At 48.1% G+C, this 27,909-nt stretch overlaps 1 protein-coding gene across 5 annotated transcripts in view; it reads left to right on the plus strand.

Moving 5' to 3' along the window:
* Positions 1 to 3,138: 3,138 nt before the first annotated feature.
* Positions 3,139 to 27,909, plus strand: part of PER1 (period circadian regulator 1) — a 40,707-nt gene continuing 15,936 nt past the window's right edge. For 2 of the 5 annotated variants that reach the window (XM_066593796.1, XM_066593800.1), the window contains exons 1-7: positions 13,464 to 13,683; positions 16,608 to 16,900; positions 17,116 to 17,214; positions 17,593 to 17,747; positions 25,794 to 25,915; positions 26,572 to 26,773; positions 27,631 to 27,682. In XM_066593796.1, the coding sequence (XP_066449893.1) occupies positions 16,671 to 16,900; positions 17,116 to 17,214; positions 17,593 to 17,747; positions 25,794 to 25,915; positions 26,572 to 26,773; positions 27,631 to 27,682 (860 nt within the window). In that variant the 5' untranslated portion in view covers positions 13,464 to 13,683; positions 16,608 to 16,670. Of the gene's footprint in view, positions 3,277 to 13,455; positions 13,684 to 16,607; positions 16,901 to 17,115; positions 17,215 to 17,592; positions 17,748 to 25,793; positions 25,916 to 26,571; positions 26,774 to 27,630; positions 27,683 to 27,909 lie in introns of those variants that run through there. The other 3 variants (XM_066593797.1, XM_066593798.1, XM_066593799.1) reach the window with 3 other exon arrangements.

Genomic DNA, 27,909 nt, shown 5'->3' on the forward strand with positions numbered 1-27,909 from the left:
AGAGGGGGCTGTGGTGGAGACCCCTGTAGTGTTACAGACAGGTAGAGGGGGCTGTGGTGGAGACCCCTGTAGTTTTACAGACAGGTGGAGGGGGCTGTGGTGGAGACCCCTGTAGTTTTACAGACAGGTAGAGGGGGCTGTGGTGGAGACCCCTGTAGTGTTACAGGCAGGTAGAGGGGGCTGTGGTGGAGACCACTGTAGTGTTACAGACAGGTGGAGGGGGCTGTGGTGGAGACCCCTGTAGTTTTACAGACAGGTGGAGGGGGTTATGGTGGAGACCACTGTAGTACAGACTGGTGGTGGTGGGGCTTTAGTAGAGACCCCTGTAGTACTAATGGGTAGAGGGGGCTGTGGTGGAGACCCCTGTAGTATTATACACAGGTGGAGGAGACTGTGGTGGAGACCCCTGTTATACAGACAGGTGGAGGAGACTGTGTTGGAGACCCCTGTAGTGTTACAGGCAGGTAGAGAGGGGTTTGGTGGACCCTCTGTAGTGTTACAGGCAGGTAGAGGGGGCTGTGGTGGACCCCCTGTAGTGTTATATACAGGTGGAGGGGGCTGTGGTGGAGACCCCTGTAGTGTTACAGGCAGGTGGAGGGGGCTGTGGTGGAGACCCCTGTAGTGTTACAGGCAGGTAGAGGGGGCTGTGGTGGAGACCCCTGTAGTGTTACAGACAGGTGGATAGGGCTGTGGTGGAGACCCCTGTTGTACAGACAGGTTGAGGGGGCTATGATGGAGACCCTTGTAGTATTATATACAGGTGGAGGGGACTGTGATGAAGACCCTTGTAGTATTATATACAGGTGGAGGGGGCTGTCGTGGAGCCCCCCTTTAGTGATATATACAGGTGGAGGGGGCTGCGGTGGAGACCCATGTAGTAATATATACAGGTGGAGGGGGCTGTGGTGGAGACCCCTGTAGTATTATACACAGGTGGAGGGGGCTGTGGTGGAGACCCCTGTAGTATTATACACAGGTGGAGGGGGCTGTGGTGGAGACCCCTGTTGTACAGACAGGTGGAGGAGACTGTGTTGGAGACCCCTGTAGTGTTACAGACAGGTGGAGGGGGCTGCGGTGGAGACCCCTGTAGTGTTATATACAGGTGGAGGGGGCTGCGGTGGAGACCCCTGTAGTGTTATATACAGGTGGAGGGGGCTGCGGTAGAGACCCCTGTGGAGGTATATACAGGTGGAGGGGGCTGTGCTAGAGACCCCTGTAGAGGTATATACAGGTGGAGGGGGCTCTGCTAGAGACCCCTGTAGAGGTATATACAGGTGGAGGGGGCTGTGCTAGAGACCCCTGTAGAGGTATATACAGGTGGAGGGGGCTGTGCTGGAGACCCCTGTAGAGGTATATACAGGTGGAGGGGGCTGTGCTAGAGACCCCTGTAGAGGTATATACAGGTGGAGGGGGCTGTGGTGGAGACCCCTGTAGAGGTATATACAGGTGGAGGGGGCTGTGGTAGGACCCCTGTAGAGGTATATACAGGTGTAGGGGGCTGTGCTAGAGACCCCTGTAGAGGTATATACAGGTGGGGGGGCTGTGGTGGAGACCCCTGTAGAGGTATATACAGGTGGAGGGGGCTGTGGTAGAGACCCCTGTAGAGGTATATACAGGTGGAGGGGGCTGTGGTAGAGACCCCTGTAGAGGTATATACAGGTGGGGGGGCTGTGGTGGAGACCCCTGTAGAGGTATATACAGGTGTAGGGGGCTGTGGTAGAGACCCCTGTAGTGTTATATACAGGTGGAGGGGGCTGCGGTGGAGACCCCTGTAGAGGTATATACAGGTGGAGGGGGCTGTGCTAGAGACCCCTGTAGCGGTATATACAGGTGGAGGGGGCTGTGCTAGAGACCCCTGTAGAGGTATATACAGGTGGAGGGGGCTGTGGTGGAGACCCCTGTAGAGGTATATACAGGTGGAGGGGGTTGTGGTGGAGACCCCTGTAGAGGTATATACAGGTGGAGGGGGCTGTGGTAGAGACCCCTGTAGAGGTATATACAGGTGGAGGGGGCTGTGGTAGAGACCCCTGTAGAGGTATATACAGGTGGAGGGGGCTGTGCTAGAGACCCCTGTAGAGGTATATACAGGTGGGGGGGCTGTGGTGGAGACCCCTGTAGAGGTATATACAGGTGGAGGGGGCTGTGGTAGAGACCCCTGTAGAGGTATATACAGGTGGAGGGGGCTGTGGTAGAGACCCCTGTAGAGGTATATACAGGTGGGGGGGCTGTGGTGGAGACCCCTGTAGAGGTATATACAGGTGTAGGGGGCTGTGGTAGAGACCCCTGTAGTGTTATATACAGGTGGAGGGGGCTGCGGTGGAGACCCCTGTAGAGGTATATACAGGTGGAGGGGGCTGTGCTAGAGACCCCTGTAGCGGTATATACAGGTGGAGGGGGCTGTGCTAGAGACCCCTGTAGAGGTATATACAGGTGGAGGGGGCTGTGGTGGAGACCCCTGTAGAGGTATATACAGGTGGAGGGGGTTGTGGTGGAGACCCCTGTAGAGGTATATACAGGTGGAGGGGGCTGTGGTAGAGACCCCTGTAGAGGTATATACAGGTGGAGGGGGCTGTGGTAGAGACCCCTGTAGAGGTATATACAGGTGGAGGGGGCTGTGGTAGAGACCCCTGTAGAGGTATATACAGGTGGAGGGGGCTGTGGTGGAGACCCCTGTAGAGGTATATACAGGTGGAGGGGGCTGTGCTGGAGACCCCTGTAGAGGTATATACAGGTGGAGGGGGCTGTGCTAGAGACCCCTGTAGAGGTATATACAGGTGGAGGGGGCTGTGCTAGAGACCCCTGTAGAGGTATATACAGGTGGAGGGGGCTGTGCTAGAGACCCCTGTAGAGGTATATACAGGTGGAGGGGGCTGTGCTGTGGCACCCTCTACTGGAGCTCTCGTAGCATTACGTGTTGCGGACTCGTCGTGCAGTAATATCTCAGATCACATAAACACCCCGCTGGCGCCCCCTGTCGGATGACAACAGGCTGAGCGCCGCTCGGTGAAGCTGACACACGGCATCGCACACATTTCTTGTCTCGTGTCTCCTCACCTCGTTTTCTCCCCTCTCTGCATTTCTCCAATCACCGTTCAGGGGGCGTGGACAGAGATCTGGGGCAACCAATCGGAGGTGGTGGGTGTGGCTCAGCACTGCTGCCTCACGTGGAGCTGGGGATGGCAGGACCCACACAGTACTGAGATTGAGATCTGACAGTCGGAGCTCCCATACCAGGACACCTTCCGTCTGATCTCCGCGGGGAGCCTCCTCTCACAGGTAGGTGACCTCCGGGACGGCTCCTCCGATCCTTGTCGCTCACAGATCGGCTGTGTGTACAGTGACAAATGCAAGAATATGCTGGTCGTGCATCGTGAAACCGTCAGCAAGCAGCTTTGTGCTGGATGATCCTATAGTGATCTGATCCTTATTCTACATGTGATCCCCTGATAAGAGGGGCGCCCCCTGCTGCCTGGGGACTTATGTGCAGTGACAGAATAATAGTGGCCCCAGTAATGTCTACAATAGTAAGTGCGCTCCTCAGTGGCCCCAGTAGTAACAGAGCCCCCCCCCCCCCAGTAGTGCCATCATTAGTAATAGCACCCCCAAAAGTAAATAACCCTCATTAGTGGCCCCTAGCAATTGCTTCATTAGTTCTGTGTTTCCCCAATAATAAGACACTGTCTTATATTAATTTTTGCCCGAAAAGAGGCACAGTGCCTTATATTACTAAGGCCGCCTGCAGACGGCCAGGTCGGATCCGTCAGTGAGAATTCTCGCCGCGGGACCCGACCCAAGCGCCTGCAGAGAGCATACTCACCCGCGCCCCACAGCTCTGGATCTTTCATGTGCCGTCTGCCGGTGAGTGAAGTTTCTGCGTGGGGCATGCCGCGGTTTGTTTGCCGCGAGAGATTTCGCGCGGCCTTCTGCATAGGATTGCGTTTGTTAACGCAATCCTATGCAGGCTTCCAGCAGCGGAATTTCCGCCCGTCTGCAGGCGGCCTTAGATAGTAGCCAGCGTCCGGGTCCCTCATGCTGGTCTCCATCGCTGCAGGCTGCCAGAGCAGTTCTTCCTGGTAGGTGGGCTTGAATACCTGGCCTCCAGCAAGCTAATGCTCTGATTGGTTATTTGAGCGTCACGTCAGCCAATGAGAGGCAGCACTTGATTAAATAATCACAGCCATTCATTGAATGGTTGTGATTGGTTAATCGTAACTACTATAATACTGCCCACCTATGTACAAGGTTAGAACTCCTATAATACTGCCCCCCTATGTACAAGATTAGAACTCCTATAATACTGCTCCCTATGTACAAGAATATAACTACTATAATACTGCTCCCTATGTACAAGAATATAACTACTATAATACTGCTCCCTATGTACAAGAATATAACTACTATAATACTGCCTCCTATGTACAAGAATATAACTACTATAATACTGCCCCCTATGTACAAGAATATAACTACTATAATACTGCCCCCTGTGTACAAGAATATAATTACTATAATACTGCTCCCTATGTACAAGAATATAACTACTATAATACTGCTCCCTATGTACAAGAATATAACTACTATAATACTGCCCCCTATGTACAAGAATATAACTACTATAATACTGCCCCCTATGTACAAGAATATAACTACTATAATACTGCCCCCTGTGTACAAGAATATAACTACTATAATACTGCCCCCTGTGTACAAGAATATAACTACTATAATACTGCCTCCTATGTACAAGAATATAACTACTATAATACTGCCCCTATGTACAAGAATATAACTACTATAATACTGCCTCCTATGTACAAGAATATAACTACTATAATACTGCTCCCTATGTACAAGAATATAACTACTATAATACTGCCCACTATGTACAAGAATATAACTACTATAATACTGCTCCTATGTACAAGAATATAACTACTATAATACTGCCTCCTATGTACAAGAATATAACTACTATAATACTGCTCCCTATGTACAAGAATATAACTACTATAATACTGCCCCTATGTACAAGAATATAACTACTATAATACTGCCCCCTATGTACAAGAATATAACTACTATAATACTGCCCTCTATGTACAAGAATATAACTACTATAATACTGCCCCCTATGTACAAGAAAATAACTACTATAATACTGCCCCTTATGTACAAGAAAATAACTACTATAATACTGCCCCTTATGTACAAGAAAATAACTACTATAATACTGCCCCCTATGTACAAGAATATAACTACTATAATACTGCCTCCCTATGTACAAGAATATAACTACTATAATACTGCCCCTATGTACAAGAATATAACTACTATAATACTGCCCCCTATGTACAAGAATATAACTACTATAATACTGCCCCCTATGTACAAGAATATAACTACTATAATACTGCCCCCTATGTACAAGAATATAACTACTATAATACTGCCCCCTATGTACAAGAATATAACTACTATAATACTGCCCCCTATGTACAAGAATATAACTACTATAATACTGCCCCCTATGTACAAGAATATAACTACTATAATACTGCCCCCTATGTACAAGAATATAACTACTATAATACTGCCCCCTATGTACAAGAATATAACTACTATAATACTGCTCCTATGTACAAGAATATAACTACTATAATACTGCTCCTATGTACAAGAATATAACTACTATAATACTGCCCCCTATGTACAAGAATATAACTACTATAATACTGCTCCTATGTACAAGAATATAACTACTATAATACTGCCCCCCTATGTACAAGAATATAACTACTATAATACTGCCCCCCTATGTACAAGGATATAACTACTATAATACTGCCCCCTATGTACAAGAATATAACTACTATAATACTGCCCTCTATGTACAAGAATATAACTACTATAATACTGCCTCCTATATACAAGAATATAACTACTATAATACTGCCCCCTATGTACAAGAATATAACTACTATAATACTGCCCCCTATGTACAAGAATATAACTACTATAATACTGCTCCTATGTACAAGAATATAACTACTATAATACTGCCCCCTATGTACAAGAATATAACTACTATAATACTGCTCCTATGTACAAGAATATAACTACTATAATACTGCCCCCCTATGTACAAGAATATAACTACTATAATACTGCCCCCCCTATGTACAAGAATATAACTACTATAATACTGCCCCCCTATGTACAAGGATATAACTACTATAATACTGCCCCCTATGTACAAGAATATAACTACTATAATACTGCCCCCTATGTACAAGAATATAACTACTATAATACTGCTCCTATGTACAAGAATATACTATAATACTGCCTACTATGTACAAGAATATAACTACTATAATACTGCCTCCTATGTACAAGAATATAACTACTATAATAGTGCCCCCTATATACAAGAATAGAACTACTATAATACTGCCTCCTATATACAAGAATATAACTACTATAATACTGCCTCCTATATACAAGAATATAACTACTATAATACTGCCCCCTATGTACAAGAATATAACTACTATAATACTGCCCCCCATGTACAAGAATATAACTACTATAATACTGCTCCTATGTACAAGAATATAACTACTATAATACTGCTCGTATGTCCAAGAATATAACTACTATAATACTGCCCCCTATGTAGAAGAATAGAACTGCTATAATACTGCCCCCTGTGGTTAGGAATGTGCAGGTAGCGGCAGTTATCTGTCCTCGGTGTCCTCCTGATTACTGTAGATTCCCTTCCCTGTTCTCCCGGTCGTCTTCCTCTATTATATCACCCTCAGCCCTATTATATAACCTCGTTGGGTAAGAGAACGTTATGTGATTGGGTCGTCTTCGCGGCGCCCCCTCCAGCCTGCTGCTCCGTGACATAATAATCATCCTGTAGCCTTTCTGTGCCCCATCCGTGTGTATGGACGGTGTTATGTGGTCAGGGGGAGAGGGCTTCTCTACTAGTCAGATGCTATCTAGGCTGAAGGGGGCGCACATCATCTGTTATCTCATACGTATGCTTCTGGTTAGGAATAGGCGGTCGGCCATGACACCTGACCTAGAGCACGCAGGGGTTCCTTGGCTGGTCGGGAGCCATAAGTTGTTAAAGGGGTATTCCTAGCTAGCTAGAATGATTGTTGGGGGTCCGAACTCTGAGACCCCCACCGACCAGGAGAATGACGGGGCTGCCGTACTAGCTCAGCACTTTGGCAACCTGTTGTCTAATTGCTCCCTGCATGTCTGGGTGACCAGGAGCGCTGCTCTGCAGTGACAATAGCCGAACTGCAGCCCTTCATTCACTGGATTAGTGGGGACCCTGATGTTGGACCCCCACCAACTAATGCATTTAACCCTTTAGCGATCAGCCTATTTTTTTTTTTTACCTTAAGGACCAAGTGACATGCATTGTCGCAATGCAAGAGCCGTAACTCGCCGACATCGCCGTGCGAAGGCTTATGTTTTTTGGGTCAAGTTGTATTTTTTAACAGCGCCAATTAGGATACATATAATGTGTTGTATCATTTTTAGGGGGGGGAGGGAGATCCCCCCCCCCCCCCCCCATCTACCTACCTGAAATTCTGCGATTGTTTTTGGGTTTTGTTTTTACGGCGTTCGCCATTCAGTAAAAATCGCCTGATGACTTCCTTACCTGATCGGCAGATTACAGCGATAACGGGCTGATAAAGGTTTTTTTCTTAATTTTTACAAATGTTGCACAATGGAAAAACGTTTGTAAGGCCGCCTGCAGACGAACGGGTTGGATCCGGCGGCGAGAATTCCCGCCGCGGGACCCGACCCGAGCGCCTGCAGAGACGAGCGCGTACTCACCCGCGCTCGGCGGCCCCCGCTCTTTCATGTGCCGGCTGCCGGGCAGCCGGCGCATGCGCAGATCGGAGCCGGCGGCCGGGTGAGTGACGTATCTGTGTGAGGCTCTGCGAGCCCCGCACAAAAATAGGACATGCCCCGGTTTGTTTGCTGTGCGACATTTCGCGCGGCCAAACCGCGACCGTCTGCATAGGAGTGCGTATTGTAATGCACTCCCATGTGCAGGCGGCCTAAAGCAGTTCCAACGCCCGGAGCACTCTTACCTCTCCGGTACCAGCGGTCTGTTGTTTGCAGGAAGACTTGTACTTTCTGTCGGTTATATGTTGAGGTACATGTGAATGTTGAATTGCCCTTTTTATTGGATTTTCAACAAATTGGACTTTGAGCAAACGAAAAAAAACAATTTTAGCGTTTAATTTTTTATCTTTTTTTTTCCTTTTTTTTACTGCATTCACCATGTGAGATAGAAAAAAAATTGTCTGGGTCTTTGCAAACACGTTAATAACTATTTTGTGTTCCTTTTTTTCTGGTATTATCCCCTGAAAAGGGTTTTAGTGGGGGGAAAGTGCGTTTTGCATTATTTTATTTTTTAATTAGTTTTTTTTTTCATTAAGTTAAACTTTATTGCACTTTTTTCCTTTTTTTTTTTTTTTTAGTTCCTCAAGAGAACCTGAAGATGTGATCGTTTGATCGCTGGTATAGTACACTGCATTACTTCTGTAGTGCATTCTACTGATGCCTATGACATCAGCCTATTAGGCTCTGCCAGAGGCGGGGTCTAATAGGCTGAGTTATATGGCAAACATGGTGGCCTTTTTGTTAAGCCGCTGGCTGCCATGGTGACCCATTGGAACCTTGAGATTGCATTGCGGGGTGCCATTGGGTGGCGGGAGCCCCCTTACCCTGCTATCTGCTTACATGCTGCACATGATATCGATAGTAGCATGTAAGGGGTTAAGCTGCCTGGATCTGAGGTTTCTCTGTTCTCGTAGGTTGGAGCAGGAGCCTGGCTGTCAGTAGTCAGATGTTGAGGTTTAAAGCCCGTTAGTGAGGTCAGTAAAAAGGTGTCTTGCCCGTCCCTAAGGGGTTAATATTGCCCACTGTATGCCCTAGTGCAGAACTGATCAACAGACCAACGCCAGCTGCAGAGTTGGCATTAAAGGTCTTGCTGGGTCCCCACTAGAGGTGAGCCGGGCAGGCTGAGGCTTCGCCGTGTTTCCGGGGTCTTTGTGCCGCCTGTGTATCTGCAGCTTTTCTAGGCCACATCTTGAGATCGTCTCCCACTCCTTCTGTCTGTCTTCTCTCTCCATTGGCCTGTTATATGTCAGATCTGCGCGCTGACGTGTGGTACATCACAGCGTGTCGCCCGCCTCCACATGTGTCCGGGTCATCTGTATGTCTCTTGTGTTCCGTCTGCTTTCTCATTGGCTGCCCCACTAACCCAGCTCATGCCCCGAAGCCAAGGAGAGGAACACGGCAGACAAGGAAGACGAGAAGACGCTGGAAAGTATGCAGGCTCGTGTCTGGGAGCATGCCATGTGGAAAACCACGCCCACGGCGTTCAAAGCGACCAATCACTGTACTGCGCCGGCCCTTTATGACGTCATCGCCCACCTGCTGTGTAAGCTGAGGTCACAGCCGGTGACGTCTGCAGGCCTTGAATCGATCTGGGGTTATTTTTAATGTTTTTTTCCTTTTGGGGTTAGTTATTCGCTCTGTGACGGATAACGAGCCCGGCCGGCGTGATATGGTTAATATCAGCCCCGTCATGCCAGGAACAGCTTGGCATTTCTTTAGTGGCTTCTGCCTTCCCAAGACGACTGCAATATTCCCGTCTACCAGGACAAGAAGTGCTCATTCACACGGGCGTAGCTTGGGTCCGTATTACGCACTTGTGTTTTATGCGCATATTACGGACAGCATAAACCCCATTAAATTGCATTCGGGTATTCAAACATGCGTTATGGGACTTTACATAGGCTACTGATTTGGCCGAGTGTGGGGGAGGCATTACTACATACACTAACATGCCAAAAGTCATGGGAGGGGAACTAATGTCATGTGAGATCCCCTCTGATAAGCACATCATTTGGCTGTGTCTATTGGTGCCTTACTCTACCATGGGCTTATCAGCTCTCCAAATGAGTTGGGGATGGACAAGCTTTGAGTCTCGTTGCCGTCAGCAGGCATCCATTCGAGTGCTTCCTGAATTTCCTTGGAGGAAGGGACTTTCAGAAGAAAAGCGGAACATCTTGTTGTTTCCCAGGCAGTAGAATGCATTCAAGGGGTACTTTATGGGTATAGCAGTACAACACGTTTCGACCCTGAACCAGGCTCTTCATCGGGAAGCTGATGATGAAGCACCTGTCTCTTTGATCAAACACCTCAGCAAGTGCACACTGAACTATTTGGCTACAGTATGTCCCACGGAGCGCGTCCGCCCACCATTGTTTACGTCTGACAAGAACTTTGCAAAGTTGACAGCCAGATGGGAAGATGAAAAAAGTCTGAAGCCGGTTCTTGCCGTGAAGCGTCAGGGCCGTGAGACTCTGGTTTCCTGAATGGATGCCGTCCGTGTACAAGAAGGACTCGGCTGGGATTACTCTCACAGCACATCATTCGGACCCCCACCCCTTGTTTCCACTCTGGAAGGAGTCAGGTGACCACGGAAGGACTTGGTGAGGTTTTGGACTCGGGGTTAGAAGGCTTGGTTGGGTCTCTGGCAGTAACCTCAGTGAGGACAGAAGGACTTGGTGAGGTTTTGGACTCGGGGTTAGAAGACTTGGTTGGGTCTCTGGCAGTAACCTCAGTGAGGACACAGCAGAGTTCTCACCAAGTTTAGGACAATTAGTCTATTTTCGTTTTGTACCTGGACGATCACCGATGTGTTTTCTGCCTGCGGTGGGTAGTACGTCATACCATGCCCGCTGGAGGGGCTTATAAATAGGCTGGCACCGGGCGAGACCTCGAGCATTGGACAATAATGAGGTTAATGAAGCGTTTCTAAGCTGGCCGCACACTTCAGTTTAGGTAGATGGTGTATTTTATGTATTCGGCAGCTGTTTGGGCAGCAGCTGGACCTCTCGGTCATCATGGGGAGTATTCAGATGGCTCATGTCCTGCTGGCCATATTGGGGGGGGGGTTTGCAACATTGATTTCTTACCAACGACTGATAACTGATTGGGAGACCAATAAGATGATGCGTGGCGGCTGGACTCGGATCTCCTGCGGGTGGATTTCTACTTTATGGATGCCTTTGAACAATCGGACTTAGAACTTCATCCCTTACGTGTCTGTTTTGCACGCTGTAGATGGATGTGGTTAAGTATGTGATTGATGGAACCCTGTATCTATTGCTTGCATCTAGAAGTTGGATCCCGATGGCGTGTGTGTGTTTTGAAGCAGGACCACGACACTTTGGGGGTCTTCAAAAGCTGGACCTCTATAACCATTGGCACATGGCCCAATATGGGTGCACTTGGCAGCCATTGCTTGCATATTGGGCGCCGCATTGCTTGCAGTTGGTAGCCAGACTCATGCCCTATAGGTACTTATTAGCCTAGACCTACCGTGGCCACGGTAATGGGTAGTTACAGTAGTGCAGGACTAGCAGGGGCTTTTATGTTTTTGTTAGTGTCACAGTGCTGCCCCATGGGGGTATATAGAAGCTGTGCTGCATCGGAGCATTTAAAGACCTGGACACCCCGACTCCATAGACCCCAATAACTGGTTCACTCCTGGTGGAAGCTTGTTTGCAGAATGTTGTGTGAACAGCCCCTTCCACTGTGCCTGCCTCCCGAAGCCTGCGCCCGTCCTGCCGCCATCTTGGTACACTTGACTGTTACGTTGTGCGATTAGATAACTTTGCAGCTGATACGGCAGCGCCCTCCTCCTCCGCTATTACCGAGGTAATCCGCTGTCCAGTAACTAGAAATCCCCCGTCTCACGCCGCCTCGCACGCTTTTATATAATTCGTCTTTATGTAAGCCGCTATCATGACACCGGGCTTGTATGTAAGGAGGATGTAACCAGATAGCCCTGGGGTGTTACTCAGTAGCCCGCTCCGTGGGGTCCATTATATGAGGGGCTGTGATGTCACTGGGGGGATCCCCGGTGGTCCTCCTCTTGCTGCTGCGCACACTTTCCTCCCCGGCTTCCTTTCCTCTGGCTTCCATCTCATCGCGGTCTGTTTGCTTACTTGGGAACACGATGTTCTTGGCACTCCTGTCCGGACGGCCTGGCTGGGCGTGCTCCTCGCATGAGTCAAAGTCTTTCTGGTCACCAGTTAAAAGGAAAGCAGTTAATGGTTCCCAGTCCTGAATCTCCTGACAAAGTGGAGAGCGCAAAAGTTTTTCATGGTTTTTTTTTTTTCTCCCCCTGGTAAATGTTACTATAAAACCGCTGCCATTACGGGCTTATTTACACGAGCGAGAAAGTGGCGTGAGTTCTGTGCGATCGCATGGGTTTCTCTGCGTCGCACCAAGTAGTAACCCTCTGTTTCCAATGGGTTAATTTACACAGCGGTGCTACAAGATGAAATGTCTGCAGCAGATCCTATTTTTCCGTAATATCGCAGAAAATGCGCCCATTATATGCAATGGATGGGTTAAAGATCGCATCGCACCCGGGGGGGATATTTAATTTTTTTCCGTCCGTTTTTTCATGCGCGCCATGATGTAATTTTCTTGCGATCTTGCCTGGAGGGAAAAAACAAAAAAATTGCATTGCAGTCGCAGATGAGCGATTTTTTTTTTTTTTTTTTTTGATTTATTTTTGTAATTTATTTTTTCTATTTAGATGCGTTTTTCATGTTCGTGAAAATGACGTTTACTTGCAAGACGCATCGCACTCGCATTTTTGAGTTTCTCGGACTGATATCGCACTCGCCCGTATGAATCCAGCCTAACCGCAAATCAAACGTCCTCTTGGGGTCCCCAGTAAAGCAAGGGTTAAAGTCTGCCTGTTAAGGATCGCTGTAGATGACTACAATTGGCAGAGGTGCTGATTGGCCAAAGAGCAAGCCGGGCAGCTATATGTGATGATGCACGGAGTAGATGTAGCAGAGCTGGTTTTGTTGGCAGATGATGTAAGGCGGTAATGTAGAAGGTCTCACCGCTGTCCTAATATAAAACCACCGCGAGGTGACAAAGTCAGCTCTGCTACATCTCTACTTAGCGACGTGAATGCAGCTATATTGCAAACACCCATCGACTGTGGATTTTGAAGGGGGGGGTTGGGGTTAGAGGACGGGTTTTTAGATGTTTGCCTGGTTCTGGTTTACAAAGGGTTAATGGCGTTAATAATCTGCAGGCATCTGAGAAAAGAATGAAGCCTAGAGGGTTGGAAGGAGGTGGGAAGGGGAGCAAGACGCCATCCGGCTGAAGAAGGGTTAAATTGTGGCAGAACCATGCTTGATATTTGCATGTTATGAAGCAGCCGCGCCGTCATTGGTCGGTTTGGGATTTCCAATCAGCGCTGAGCAGAGGGGGGGCAGCAGCACTGCGATCCACGTGTGGGGCGATTACTTCAAAGGATGGATCAGTGACATCACGGCTCGGGCAGCCTATAGGATGGCGAGATGGGAGGACCCAGGGATGCGAGGGTAGAGGAAGAGACGAAGACGTGAGGGAGAGAATGAAGAGCTGAGGATGAGACGCACAAGGTGAGGATACGAAAAACTGGGATTGTGCGTGGTGAGTGGACAGCGGTGCCAGGGGCGACTGCGTGACTCGAAGACTGCGATGGGCTACGCATGGCATGGATAGCTGGGCGCCAACACGGGGCAGAAGCTGGGCTACCGAGGACTTTCCAAGTTGTACTTGTTGAGGGTGAGTACGATGTCCTGCGGAGCAGGGAGAGAGCGCCGGGTGTGCGGCTGGGACTGGGCACGATCTGTGGGCGGGCATCGCTGAAACTGGGCATCACACGCTTCAACCTGGGCTGATGACATTAGAGGAGCTTCAGTACTTCGCTGTAAGTGAAGCTGAGGGTTTTTTTTTTAAAGTCCTGGAAATCCCGTTAACTGTCGTATGATGATACATTTTGCAACTTTCGGGTATGAATTCTTCACCTTTTTCAAAAATCTCTGCTTGCTGTCAGAGAATCATAGAGGCTGAAAACCTGTAGGGGGTCTCATACTTCTCACCTCCTGGTTTGGTACAGTTGTATGTAGCAGCATAACTGCTTTGTTACTGTGTATTATGTGTTACTATGTTGTTACAATGTATCATTCCGGAGTCCATGATGCCAGAACGGGGAGTTGTACAATGTAGCTTTCAGCAGGTTTGGTCTAAGATTTGCACACTGACTGATGCAATGACCACTAGGGGGCGCACTGTATTGGCCGCTCAGGTATCAGGGTAATCTGCATAGTTCTCTGACTCCTCCCTGCTTTCTGACCTGCTAACCTGTTAGATATGATCTAGTGATGCGTGGGATGGCATGTAGAGGGCGCTGTGCACACCTCTCTGTTTTAGTCAGCATTATGCAATGAGACGCACAAAGCTTATTTCTTTAATTGGTCTGTATTTACCCGGACGCGTCTGTGTGCTGCGAGATGCACGGCCGTAGAGCCCGTGGTTTTCAATGCGTCTACTTAGGTGTGACTTCGTTTAATTTCTTTCTCTTAATGTTGCTGCGATGTTTCTATTTTTCTGCTATTTGGCAGAAAGTTCGCCCGTTATTTCCTGCATACGAGTTTCATGCCAATGTGATGCGAACTGCAATATATAGAATTTTCTTTTTAGTTTTCTCATTGAAAAGAACACATGATTTTTTTTTTATCCTCTCTGGCGAGGGCTTATGTTTCAGGAGGGGGAAAGGGGGGTAGGGGGGCTTATTATTGGGGTAGGTCTTAATTTTGGGGAAACAGAGTAAGAAGCCCTCTAGCATTGTCCTCCATATCTGATGAACTACTGCCTGATGATGCTTAATGACACGTTGAACAGCTTATTTGATAGTAATGGACACCATAGCACTGAGCCCTGCATCGGCAACTGCGACTCGGATCGGTAGTAAAGGGTCTTATCTCTAGAAATGAAGCAGCTCTTCCTTTGTAGTCATCATTCCTGATATATATGGAACGGGCATTTACAAGGAAAAGATTTATGGAGAGGATTTCTGACCATTCTTCTGATGGAAAAGAATTTTTAATTCCAAATCTATTTAGTCAAATCTAACTATTAATGCACAAGAATATAACTACTATAATACTGCCCCCTATGTACAAGAATATAACTACTATAATACTGCCCCTATGTACAAGAATATAACTACTATAATACTGCCCCTATGTACAAGGATATAACAACTATAATACTGCCCCCTATGTACAAGAATATAACTACTATAATACTGCCCCCTATGTACAGGAATATAACTACTATAATACTGCTCCCTATGTACAGGAATATAACTACTATAATACTGCCCCCTATGTACAAGAATATAACTACTATAATACTGCCTCCTATGTACAAGAATATAACTACTATAATACTGCCCCCTATGTACAAGAATATAACTACTATAATACTGCCCCCTATGTACAAGAATATAACTACTATAATACTGCCCCTATGTACAAGAATATAACTACTATAATACTGCTCCCTATGTACAGGAATATAACTACTATAATACTGCCCCCTATGTACAAGAATAGAACTACTATAATACTGCCTCCTATGTACAGGAATATAACTACTATAATACTGCCCCCTATGTACAGGAATATAACTACTATAATACTGCTCCCTATGTACAGGAATATAACTACTATAATACTGCCCCCTATGTACAAGAATATAACTACTATAACACTGCCCCCTATGTACAAGAATATAACTACTATAATACTGCCCCCTATGTACAAGAATATAACTACTATAATACTGGCCCCTATGTACAAGAATATAACTACTATAATACTGCCCCCTATGTACAAGAATATAACTACTATAATACTGCTACCTATGTACAAAAATATAACTACTATAATACTGCCCCCTATGTAGAAGAATATAACTACTATAATACTGCCCCAATGTACAAGAATATAACTACTATAATACTTCCCCTACGTACAACAATATAACTACTATAATACTGCTCCTATGTACAAGAATATAACTACTATAAGACTGCCCCCTATGTACAAGAATATAACCACTATAATACTGCCCCCTATGTACAAGAATATAACTACTATAATACTGCCTCCTATGTACAAGAATATAACTACTATAATACTGCCTCCTATGTACAAGAATATAACTACTATAATACTGCCCCCTATGTACAAGAATATAACTACTATAATACTGCCCCCTATGTACAAGAATATAACTACTATAATACTGCTCCCTATGTACAAGAATATAACTACTATAATACTGCCCCCTATGTACAAGAATATAACTACTATAATACTGCCCCCTATATACAAGAATATAACTACTATAATACTGCCTCCTATGTACAAGAATATAACTACTATAATACTGCCTCCTATGTACAAGAATATAACTACTATAATACTGCCCCCTATGTACAAGAATATAACTACTATAATACTGCCTCCTATGTCTTAGATGTAGGTTGGACTATAGTGCACACTGCACTGCTGTCTGTGTTTGTGGTACATTGTGTGATGTATGCGTGGCAGTTGTTACATATAGTTAGCGCAGGTATGTGACCCGTTTGTTACTTTACACAACTCGCCTCTATATCCATTTTCTTCTTTGCTCCGCAGAACGACTCTTTTGTTCATTTGCTCTCTGGCTCTTCAAACCAGTGATCCGCCAAAACGGAGGGAATGAATGGGTCTTGTGAACCTCCTCCCCCTCTTGGGGAGAGGGGGAGACGAACACGGGCCAACCGTGAGATGGGGGGAACTCAACAGGATGAGACCGATACTAATAGCCATGGCTCCAGTGGCAATGAATCGAATGGGAACGAGTCACGGCAAAGCCGGAGTTCCCACAGTAGCACTAGCGGCAACGGCAAAGATTCGGCCATGCTCGAGGCTACGGAGAGCAGCAAAAGGTAAGCAAAGGGAATGGATGGGAAGAGTGAAGCGGCTTGGGTCCAAGGGTTTGACCAAGGAAACATCTGCATGGTATTTGCATGTTCCCCTAGTGTGGATGTGGGTTTCCTTGGTGGTCTTTTAGTTTCCTATGGAATTGACCCTAGTGTAGCTGCACGATGGGGATAAGGAGCCTTGAGGGTGGATAGCAATTCATTGTTTTCTCCCTTCACAGCACCAACTCTCACAGTCTTTCACCTCCAAGCAGCTCCATTGCTTACAGCCTCCTGAGTGCCAGCTCCGAGCAAGACAATCCCTCCACCAGTGGCTGCAGGTAAGTTTTATACCAACCGTAGTAAGTAAAAGTGCTTCCAGAGCTGTATTCACAATTCAGCTTAGCTGAACTCTTAAGAACTGTATTTTAGGACATGTAACTGTAAAGTCATAGATATGACCACTACAAGTACCACAATATAACTCAGCAAATACTAAACAAGCAGAAGACCTTAGTGAGATGTGCACTCAATGCCAGTAGGCAGCCGGCTGAGTATAAGATGTTAGATAGTGTACCTGCAGAGTTACTCAGCCTTACACATCGTAGACTTCATCACTATCATCGTTACTTAATTCAGTCCCTCCATATAAAACGTCTGACACCTCCAAGTCCGCTGTCCACTTATCACCATTCCGTTTGTCGCCATTCTCTCTGTAGTAGCGAACAATCCGCCCGGGAGAAAAATCAGAAAGAGCTGATGAAGGCCCTAAAGGAGCTGAAGATACGTCTCCCATCAGAGAAGAGGGGAAAAGGCAAACTGAAGACTCTCGCTACGCTACAATACGCACTCTCCTGTGTCAAACAGGTTCGAGGTAAGTGGACTTGGAGTGCTTGGATGTTTAACGGGAAACATCGGTCGCTGACAACCAATCGGATGTCTGCTTTTATTTGCTGAACTCCATGAGGAAATTAATAGGACTTATGCATTAAATCCTAGAATCCTTGAAGACAGTGAGGTGTGTGTGTGTGAGATTTTATATATATATATATATATATATATATATATATATATATATATATATAATAATGCCAATGATGGAATTTCCAAGCTCCAATCTGTGACACGTGGGCGGAGCTTCAATGGTATAAAAGTCAGCTCAAAAGAAATTTTTTCAGCCACATCGAAGCTCAAAAACCAGTGAAGTCCTGTGGTCTAATTGTGCGATGCCTCCTGGTGGTCAGCGTGCCGTTTATCGTCACTGAGAAGCCTTGGTTTATCACTACCAGATCACCTCGTCGAGATGTCTACACTGTCCAATGTCATGAGCCCCAATGATTGGAAGAAGGACAAACGAGACAGCGAGAGGTTTACAGAGGCGAACGTCTGCCAGATGGATCATCAGTGGCACATGGTGTTTGTGAGTGAAATTGGAGCCCTGGGGGGGCGTGGCTAGCCATGGAAGCGTAAGGTCGCAGGCTCCGGAGCTCCGCCGCCGCTAGCCTCCAAAAAACGGGGAATCAACCTTATACCGAGACCCACAAAGAATGACAAGAGTAGGGAAGAGAAGGGGGAGCCAGCCGCAGCACCGCGGTCCTCCCATCAGCAGTTACCTGAACGGAGCGAGCGCCGGGACTCAGCGGGACCCCGCCGGCGCACACGTGGAGCCGGCTCCGCAGCCCCGGAGAGAGGAAGAAGTGCCCTCACCTGCAGTAGCGGCAGACACGAGGAGGACGCCGTCGCCAGGCAACCAGGGGCTGCAGAAGCTCCGGAGAGAGGAGAGGGGCTCCCCGATGCCGGGCGCTGCGGGAGCGCCGACAAGCCTGATCAACATGGCGCCGGGTCCCCACAGAAAGCCCGCCAGCGAGGCTGAGGCGCCGGACGCGGCTGAAGAGGGGACAGAGTGCAGCACAGACACCCTCATACCCCTGTACAGGGAAGAGGAACTTACCCCATGGCAGGACCGGGGAGCAGAGGCTCCACATGCGGAGCCGGTGAACGGAGGAAGATTCCCCCCCCCCTCTCCCCTAAACAACATGGCGCCGAGACACCACGAGGTGAAGGGATCCCGGGATGCAACAAACGCTCTCACGCTTCTCCCAGGAGGGACAACTTTGAAGGTCAGTAAGGGGAAGGGGGCAGCAGACCCTGGGACACCACAGGAGAAACAAGCTAGCCCAATATACTGCACAGGGAGAAAAGGAGAGGCTGCAACACCCAACATGGGGCACGACAGCAGGGGACAGCCGCAGTCTAGAGGTGCCGAGGCAGAAGTCTCCACACGACACACAAAAGACAAGGCAGCCCACACTACAGGAGAAGAAGAGGGCCCCCGACCCCCCCGCACTAGCCAGTCACCATCCGGCCCTTACCTCACACCGCCGCCGACAACGACGACCCCTGACAACCCATTAAAACCGCCTGCAGATGACTCTCAAACATTGCAAGCCCTGTGGGTCATGATTCGTGCGTTACCCACCAAGACAGACCTCGAGACGCAACTGCGACGCATTGAAGAAAAGCATGACAAAGCGATCGCGACAGTCAGTCATTCTGTACAGGCACTCACAGAGCGGGTGGCGGCCCTTGAGGAAATCCCAGAGGTCTCGACAACGGACTTTCAACAACTTTCTCTAACAATAGAAAGACAGCAAAGACAGATTAGAGACCTGACCTTTCATCTCGATGACATCGAGAACAGGGGGCGCCGCAACAACTTAAAGCTGCGAGGCCTGCCAGAAGAAGTTCCCCCAGATGCGCTGCATGACTGTGTAACGGCCATCTTCAATAAATTAATGCAGCGACCGGAGGACCGCATAATAGAAATGGACAGGGTCCACAGGACGCTAGGAGGCAGAACACGGAACGCCAATATGCCGAGGGACGTAATATGCCGGGTGCATTTCTACCGGCAGAAAGAAGAAATCCAAAGGCTGGCATGGGAAAGAGGACCGATCAAATTCAAGGGAGCGGAGATCACCATCTTGCCTGACGTCTCCAGGCTGACTCTCAACAGCAGGAGATTGATCCGTCCCTTGCTCGAGGCAGCACGCAGAGCAGACGCCACATATAAATGGGGACATCCCTTTCATTTGATCCTACGAAAAAGAGGGCGCATCTTTACGGTCAGATCCCCGTCAGACCTAGAAGGGGCGTTCAGATTCCTGGAGGTCCCAGCGGTGCCAATACCGGACTGGACTGAACCGATGGACTTTGCCCCCGCAATCCCCTGAGCAAAAGAGTCCCCCAGGAGGAGGATACCAACACCCCAGCCCTGGAATCTGAGTGATACACCACATTTACAGAGCGTGGGTCTCACTGGTTATGTTTCCATTTATTCCCGCCACGGACAGCTCGACAGAAAGTACCCACAAGCGAAGACGGACATACAAAAATGGACACTAACTTCAGCAGTTCCCGCAATTGTCCCCCCACACAGCAGATCCCTCATTGGCGGCGGCCTGGAGTTCCCAGGCAAGATCGTAAAAGAAAGAAGCCTACACAAGAAAAGAAAGCGGCCAGATTCTCTCCAGACTTGGCCAACAGACTTGAGAGCCCAGAGGCGGCCTTGCTGATTCGGTGTACTTCCACGTTTTCCCCCAGTAGGGTATCAGGGGACCTGGTCCGGCCCCGTGGTTTCGGGGGCACCAGGCTCCCTGATTAAGTTGTAGCGGCCAAACACTAGGCTGGTTAGAGGCTAACCTTCTAGTCATTTGGTTTTCCCTATTGTGTCGTGTGTCCCCCCAACTGCCCCTCCCCCACCACCCACACCCTCCCCCACCTATTCCGCCTGCGCAATACGTCCTCCCTCCTTTCCCGGAGCGAATCCCCTAGTATCAACCCCAAAGACCTGAGGTGCCATGTCAACGAATCCTAATAACCTTTTGATATCTTCAATTAATGCGCAGGGCTTAAACGTACCAGAGAAGAGGTCCTCCATCCTCCATCTACTCCGGAAGAAGAGGGTGCAGGTGGCCTTTGTGCTGGAAACCCATTTCCGTACGGACGCCTGCCCGAGGTTCGCGGACGCCAGATTCCCAACGGCATACCACAGTACGAATGCGGAGTCCAAGTCTAAGGGGGTCTCAATTCTCCTGGCCAACTCCGTTCCATGGGAGCACGGGGAGACGCGCTACGACCCGGGCGGCAGGTACCTGTTCATCAAAGGTAAGCTCGCCAGCACACCATTCACATTTGCCGCGGTTTATTCCCCCAACTCCGACCAGGTGGCCTTTCTCGAGAGGCTCCTGGAGGACTTGGACGAATTCAGAGAGGGTACCCTGGTGCTAGGAGGTGACTTCAATGTCCCCCTGGACCCACGGATTGACACTTCCAAAGGATCTGACAGCCACTCCGCCTCCGTACACCGTAGGATTAAGCGTACACTACACAGTCACCAACTGGTTGATCCATGGAGAATACTGCATCCCACGACCAAAGATTACACATTTTTCTCACACCCGCACAACACGTATTCGAGAATCGACTATTTCCTCCTCCAACATTCCACACTATCGTCCTTAGTATCAGCAACAATAGATAACATTACCTTTTCCGACCACGCCATGATTACACTAACAGTAAAATTACCATCCCTACATAACAGGACTTGGCAGTGGCGATTCAATGAGTCCTTCCTCCAAGACCCGATAGTCTCGGACGAAATACACAGAACGATCACAGACTATTTCACTCTCAACACAACGCCGGACGTAGACCCACTAACGATCTGGGAGGCGCACAAGTGCGTAATCCGTGGTCAGTGCGTGAATATAGGCTCCCGCATTAAAAAGGAAAGGTCCGCGCACCTTAAAAAGCTCCTGGACCGGGTCCAGGAATTAGAGTCTAGCCATAAAACTACCCACGACAGCGCCAGCGGGGCAGAACTGTTCCAACTGAGGGGAAAGATCCGCTCTTACTGCATGGAGAGGGCCAAAGCAGGCATAGCGAAATGCAGGCGGCATTTTTATGAGTTCGGAGATAAACCCAGTCGTACATTGGCACGAGCACTGCGGTCCACTAGAGCCAGCACATACGTCCCGCACATCAACAACTCCAAAGGCCACGTACAACACTCATCGCAACAAATAGCCAGTGCCTTTCGGGAATACTACCACTCCCTTTACAACCTAGCCCCCCCACAGTCTACTCAGACGAGAGAGCAAAAGAGAGCCTCAATTCGAGAATACTTGCAACAGGCGAACCCCTGTAAACTCCCGCAGGAGGCAATAGACAGGATGGAATCACCGATCTCGCCAAGCGAGCTGGCAGAAGCGCTCGCTACCTCGCGGCCTGGAAAAGCCCCGGGACCCGACGGGATTACTTTAACGTACTATAAGAAATACGCGGAAACGCTGGCCCCCCATTTTATCCAGGCATTTAACTCTATAACCAACGGGAACGAAATCCCCAGAGACACCCTAACTGCTAACATCTCGGTCATTCCTAAAGAGGGCAAAGACCCCTCACAGTGCCAAAGTTACCGCCCAATATCCCTGCTAAACGCGGACCTGAAATTATTCGCCAAAATACTTGCAAACAGGATCTCCCCCTACCTGCAAGCCATAATCCACACAGACCAAGTGGGCTTCGTCCCTATGAGAGAGGCAAGGGATAATACAACCAAAGCCATTAACCTTATTCAGGCAGCGCACAAACTCTCCCTGCCAACAAGCCTATTGTCCACAGACGCAGATAAGGCTTTTGACAGGGTGGAATGGGAGTTCCTGTTTGCAACGTTGACCCATATGGGGATGGGGCCAAACATGCTGCAATGGATTATGAGCCTATATTCCCACCCAACAGCATCAGTAAGAGTAAACGGTCAGCTCTCAGAACCATTCCCCATTACGAACGGCACGAGGCAGGGGTGTCCCCTGTCTCCACTGATTTTCATCCTGTGCCTTGAGCCACTACTGACCAAAATTCGAGCCAACCCAAATATACACGGGATCACAACAGGCGACACCGAACACAAGATAGCGGCCTATGCAGATGATCTTTTATTTTTTATCACAGACCCTCGAATTACTCTACCAAACCTTATGGCCGAGTTCAAACACTATTCAGTTTTATCCAACTTCAAGATCAACTACCATAAGTCAGCTGCGCTCAACGTCTCACTCACACAACCCCTAGTGGAGGAACTCAAGGACTTCTTCTCCTTCACATGGGCAAGGGGCCATATTAAATATCTAGGTACAAACATAACGCCGAGAACTGAGGATCTATACGCGGCTAACTTCCCAGCGCTCCTAAACAGGGTCAGACAAGACCTCAGCCAATGGACCAAGGGTACGTTCTCCTGGTTTGGCAGAGGAGCTATTATTAAAATGAATATCCTCCCTAGAGTCCTCTACCTAATCCAAGCCCTCCCCATACATGTCCCAATGAGCTTCTTCCAACACCTCCTATCTCTCACCACCACATTTGTATGGGCAGGAAAGACATCTCGGATAGCACGTAATACACTGACAAGACCAAAAAAGGAGGGCGGCCTAGGTTTGCCGGACTTTGTGAAATACCACCAAGCGGCACACCTGGTACGCATCATAGACTGGCATCGGCACGCTGCACTCAAGCAGTGGATAGCCATCGAGCAATCGGCGTCACATGCACCGCTGGTGACCCTTCCCTGGTTGGACGGACCCAGCCTGAGAGAAGTGATGAGACACCCCACCATCGGGCCCACACTGTCAATGGCTGCCAAGATACTAGAGAGGATAGACGTGTCCCCCAGGCCATCCCCAATGTTCCCGATCCTAGGAAACCCGAATTTCCACCCAGGGGGGGAGAAGGGAGTGTTCCGCACTTGGATAACAGAAGGCAGATATAGAGCAGAACACTTCCTACAAAATGGCCAGTGGCTTTCGGTGGACACGTTGAGAGGGCCCTCCGTACCAACCCCTCTCCCACTCTGGCAGATTCTGCAGCTAAGACACTTTCTACAGTCTCTACCTCAGCCAAATAGGTTTTCACGCCCAAAAACACAATTTGAAGCAATCTGCACTGGAGAGGGCCCCTCGAGACACACGCTATCTAGAATCTACAATATCCTTGTCTCACTGCCGGGAGCCGCCCCCCCAAAATACATTGAAAAATGGGAAGGGGAATTAGGAATCATCCTCACCGCTGAAGAAACAGACAAAATATACACTATCACACACTCGGCATCCATCTCCAGCAGAATACAAGAATCTGGCTTTAAGATTCTCTCCAGATGGTACAGGGTGCCCTCCCTTCTGAATAAGATATTCCCGTCGGTCTCCCCTACGTGCTGGAGATGCGGCGCGGAACAGGGGACCATGCTGCACGTCTTCTGGGAGTGTTCGGTGCTGGCGGGCTACTGGTCAGAGGTATGGCGGGTCACCTCTAAATTTACCCACTACGCCATCCCGAGGACGCCTGCGTTCTTCCTCCTACATCATAGTGACATCCCACTGGCGTCTTATAAAAAATCTGTGGTCTGCTTCTTGGTGAGCGCGGCGAGGTCGTGTATAGCGAGGCGATGGAGACAGACAGCTCCGCCCTCACTGGCACTATGGCTAAATACAGTCAACTGGATTAAGGAGATGGAGGACCTCTCTGCAGCACTAAAGGGTACGCAAGAAAAGTTCCGGAAAACATGGTACCACTGGATAGACTTCCAAAACACAGAAGAATACCGCCAACTACTTATCCCCCAAGTTAACTAAAACATCCCTCACCCCCTCCCAACCACACCCCCCCCGTCATAACCCCAGCAGCGACAAGCCCAGTCGCAACCCTGTACGCACCCCTTATGTGTCTAGTCTGTTTCAGTAGCTACTTGTGAATTTGTGAATATGTTATACAATGCATAAAGCCACGAAGTTCGGCATAGTGTAATGTGGAAAATGCTGCAGACGGAACCAGGAAGTTAAGCGAGACCTGATTTATTGTTTAGTTTGACTTGTTTTCTAAGTTTACATGGAAATTTGTGCCACTTAATCTGTTTAACATTGAGACGGACAGGCAAGGTGAACGAGATTGATTCTTTAAGTTGTTACCCAGTTGGTATTGAATAACTTTCTGCAATAAATAAAGAATTTAAAAAAAAAGAAATTGGAGCCCTGGGTGTCCCAAGCCTCGGGTGTCCAACAGGGTCTAGACAAACCGTCAGAAGGCGCTCACACGACATTGGGCTACGAGCCAGACATCCAGCGACGGGTGGCCCACTGACCTCACATCACCACTCTGTCTATCCTCTTCAGCGATGAGTCCTGATTTTGTCTTGGACACAATGATAGCCGGAGGTTTGTCTGGAGACCATATGGGCAACGCCAAGAAGAGGCCTACATGAGGGAACGTCCCACCGGTCCTACTTCCAGAACTCTGGTGTGTGTTGACATAATGTTCTGTATCTGGACTCCTCTGGTCTTCCTTCCAGGTACACTGACAGTTCAGTCTTATGGAACTAGTAGTACCACCATCTTTCCGAAGTGTCCCGGAAGCCGTTTTTCTACATGACAACGCCATACCGCTGTAAGCAGCCTGCGTAGCCTAAACGTGTGCCACGGCCTGCAGCGTCTCCGGACTTATCTCTAATCAAGCACTTCTGGAGCGTTTGGTTGGCATTTGCAAAGGGAGGCGCCAGCTATGCATCTTGATGATTCGCACGTCCAAGTGCGTTCAGCGTGGCAGGACGCTCCTCTGACAAAATGGAAAATGAAAACAAAAATCACCAAAAATTCCTTAAAAATGTTTAACCGTTTTTATACAGAAGGTCACATTCTGATGATACATTCCCTTAACTGTGCGCCATATTTACTATTGTCCTCATCCATAAATACCTAATCAGCTGTAATCTTTCTCTCGTTCATATAGCTGCGCGGTCACATGACCTCGCCTGTTTTTCCTGAAAATATTGATGAATATTGACTCTATTTCTTTCATTTGTCAGCCAACCAGGAATATTATCAGCAATGGAACATTGACGATTCGCAGCCCTGCAGCCTGGACATATCCAGCTTCACTATCGAGGAGGTGGAGAGCGTCACGTCAGAGTACACTCTGAAGAACCCGGTAAGTGTGTTGTGGTCCGTGATCTCCCTCCACGCATGAGTGAGGTCTCATAGTATTAAGAAATGGTGGCCAGACGTTGAACTTGAGGGCAGGATATCGCGGGGGATGTGTAATAATATGTGCTGGACCTCTTGGCCAAGAAGTGTTTGTTCTTTGTGCCCATGTCCTGGAATAGGAGCCTCTGGTCACTGGATAACACTTCCTGGCTGATCTGAAGGACAACTGCGTAAGGGCAGTGGATTATCGTTCAGATTCTTACAGGATCGCGGGAAGCTGAACGATATTTGTTTGTTATTCGGATTGTATAGACCTAAAAATCCAACTTCGGTTGGCCTGTCTAAACAGGCAGTTGTTCATAGATGAATCGCTGCCTGTTTACACGGAAGATCCGTTATTTCGTTTTTATGCAGCATAAACTGAATGACAAACAAATGTATTGCTCATGGTTCCATCGTGCGGGCATTCAGAGTGAACTAGAATCGTTCAAATTCTCGCTGATCGCGGGATTCTGAATGGTTTCTCGGCCGTGTAACGGCCCTTAAGCTTCAGGGCTGAGGCAAAGGGAAAAAGATGCCCCCTTTTCGGATTACGGTCTCTCGGGCGCCGTGCTGTTCCACTTGTATAACTAAACTAATGACTCCTCTGTTGCCTTACAGGACACCTTCATAGTGGCGGTTTCATTCCTCACGGGGCGCATCATGTACATCTCTGACCAGGCCTCTCATATCCTGCACTGTAAACGGGACGTGTTTAAAGGCGCAATCTTTGTAGAGTTTCTGGCTCCGCAAGACGTTAGCGTGTTCTACGGATCCACAGCTCCTTATAACCTGCCGTCTTGGAGTAGCTGCACTTCTGGAGGTACAAGCAAAACAATGTCTGCCTCTATATGTGTTCTATATAGTTCCACTCATAGTTAATCAACCTCCATTGCTAATTAGGTCACAGAAGGGGAAATATGAAAACAAACACAGAAAATGGCCATATCCATACTGACTAAGGAGGGCAGATAGCTGCATCCTCTCACCATGATGGTAGCAGACTACCAAATGAGGGAGCAAATAACACCTGTGCAGGACACCGATGAGACAGCCACTCACACAGCCTCTTGATATAGAGGGGGGTGGCTGCTTGGTGTATACTTACCACACAGAGTATATACAAAGTGCCAGACCTTCTGATACATGTAGTGCACCATGCAGACCAGCAGCCTATTAATGACGCCATAATAGTTTGGCGGGCTGCCCTGCACTTCGAAAAGTGAACCAATGTGGTCAGTTGTTTAAGTCCTGGGTTTCACGGACTAAAAATTATAGAACTGTCTTGGTGGTCTAGCGGTCATTTGGATTCAGTCCCTATGATAGTCGGGTGTGACACGAATCTGAATATGAGGAGCCGCTTACAAACAGGTGATGCCCCTTTTTTCTGCTTGCTCCATTGCGATCTCTGCTGTAGGGGTCTGTTCACACTTTGTGTATTTTGTTGCAGTTTTCAGCCCCAATTAAAACCCACATGCAGTTTTTTTAACAATACATGCTGTTTTTAATGCTGTTTTTGAGTTGAAAACCGCAACAATAAGACACCTTGTGTGAAGGTAACCTAAAAGGGGGAACGGGCCGGCAGTCATTTGACAGTCGCTCTACGCTCTAATCTATGTGCTAGAAAACAAGTGTAAATATCTGACGCTCTAATTGTGTTTCACTTTCCTACCCCTACAGATACAGCATCCATGGACTACACTCAGGAGAAATCCGTGTTCTGCCGGATCAGGTGGGTATTGTACAATTGGGGCATGGTATAAAATACATCTACTAATTTATACAGAGAGGAGAGACTGGTGCGGCCCCATTAATACAAAGCAGCAAAGCATGCTGTTTACACAAACCATTTGTACATAAAGACAGTATGGATGGACTGATCAGTGTCAGACTATTCACAGTGAGATCAAGGACATTGATCTATAGCCCTATATATGGGGCAGAGAGAGAGTGATCAAA

The sequence above is a fragment of the Eleutherodactylus coqui genome, chromosome 2 (assembly GCF_035609145.1).
Source record: "Eleutherodactylus coqui strain aEleCoq1 chromosome 2, aEleCoq1.hap1, whole genome shotgun sequence".
Taxonomy (NCBI): domain Eukaryota; kingdom Metazoa; phylum Chordata; class Amphibia; order Anura; family Eleutherodactylidae; genus Eleutherodactylus; species Eleutherodactylus coqui.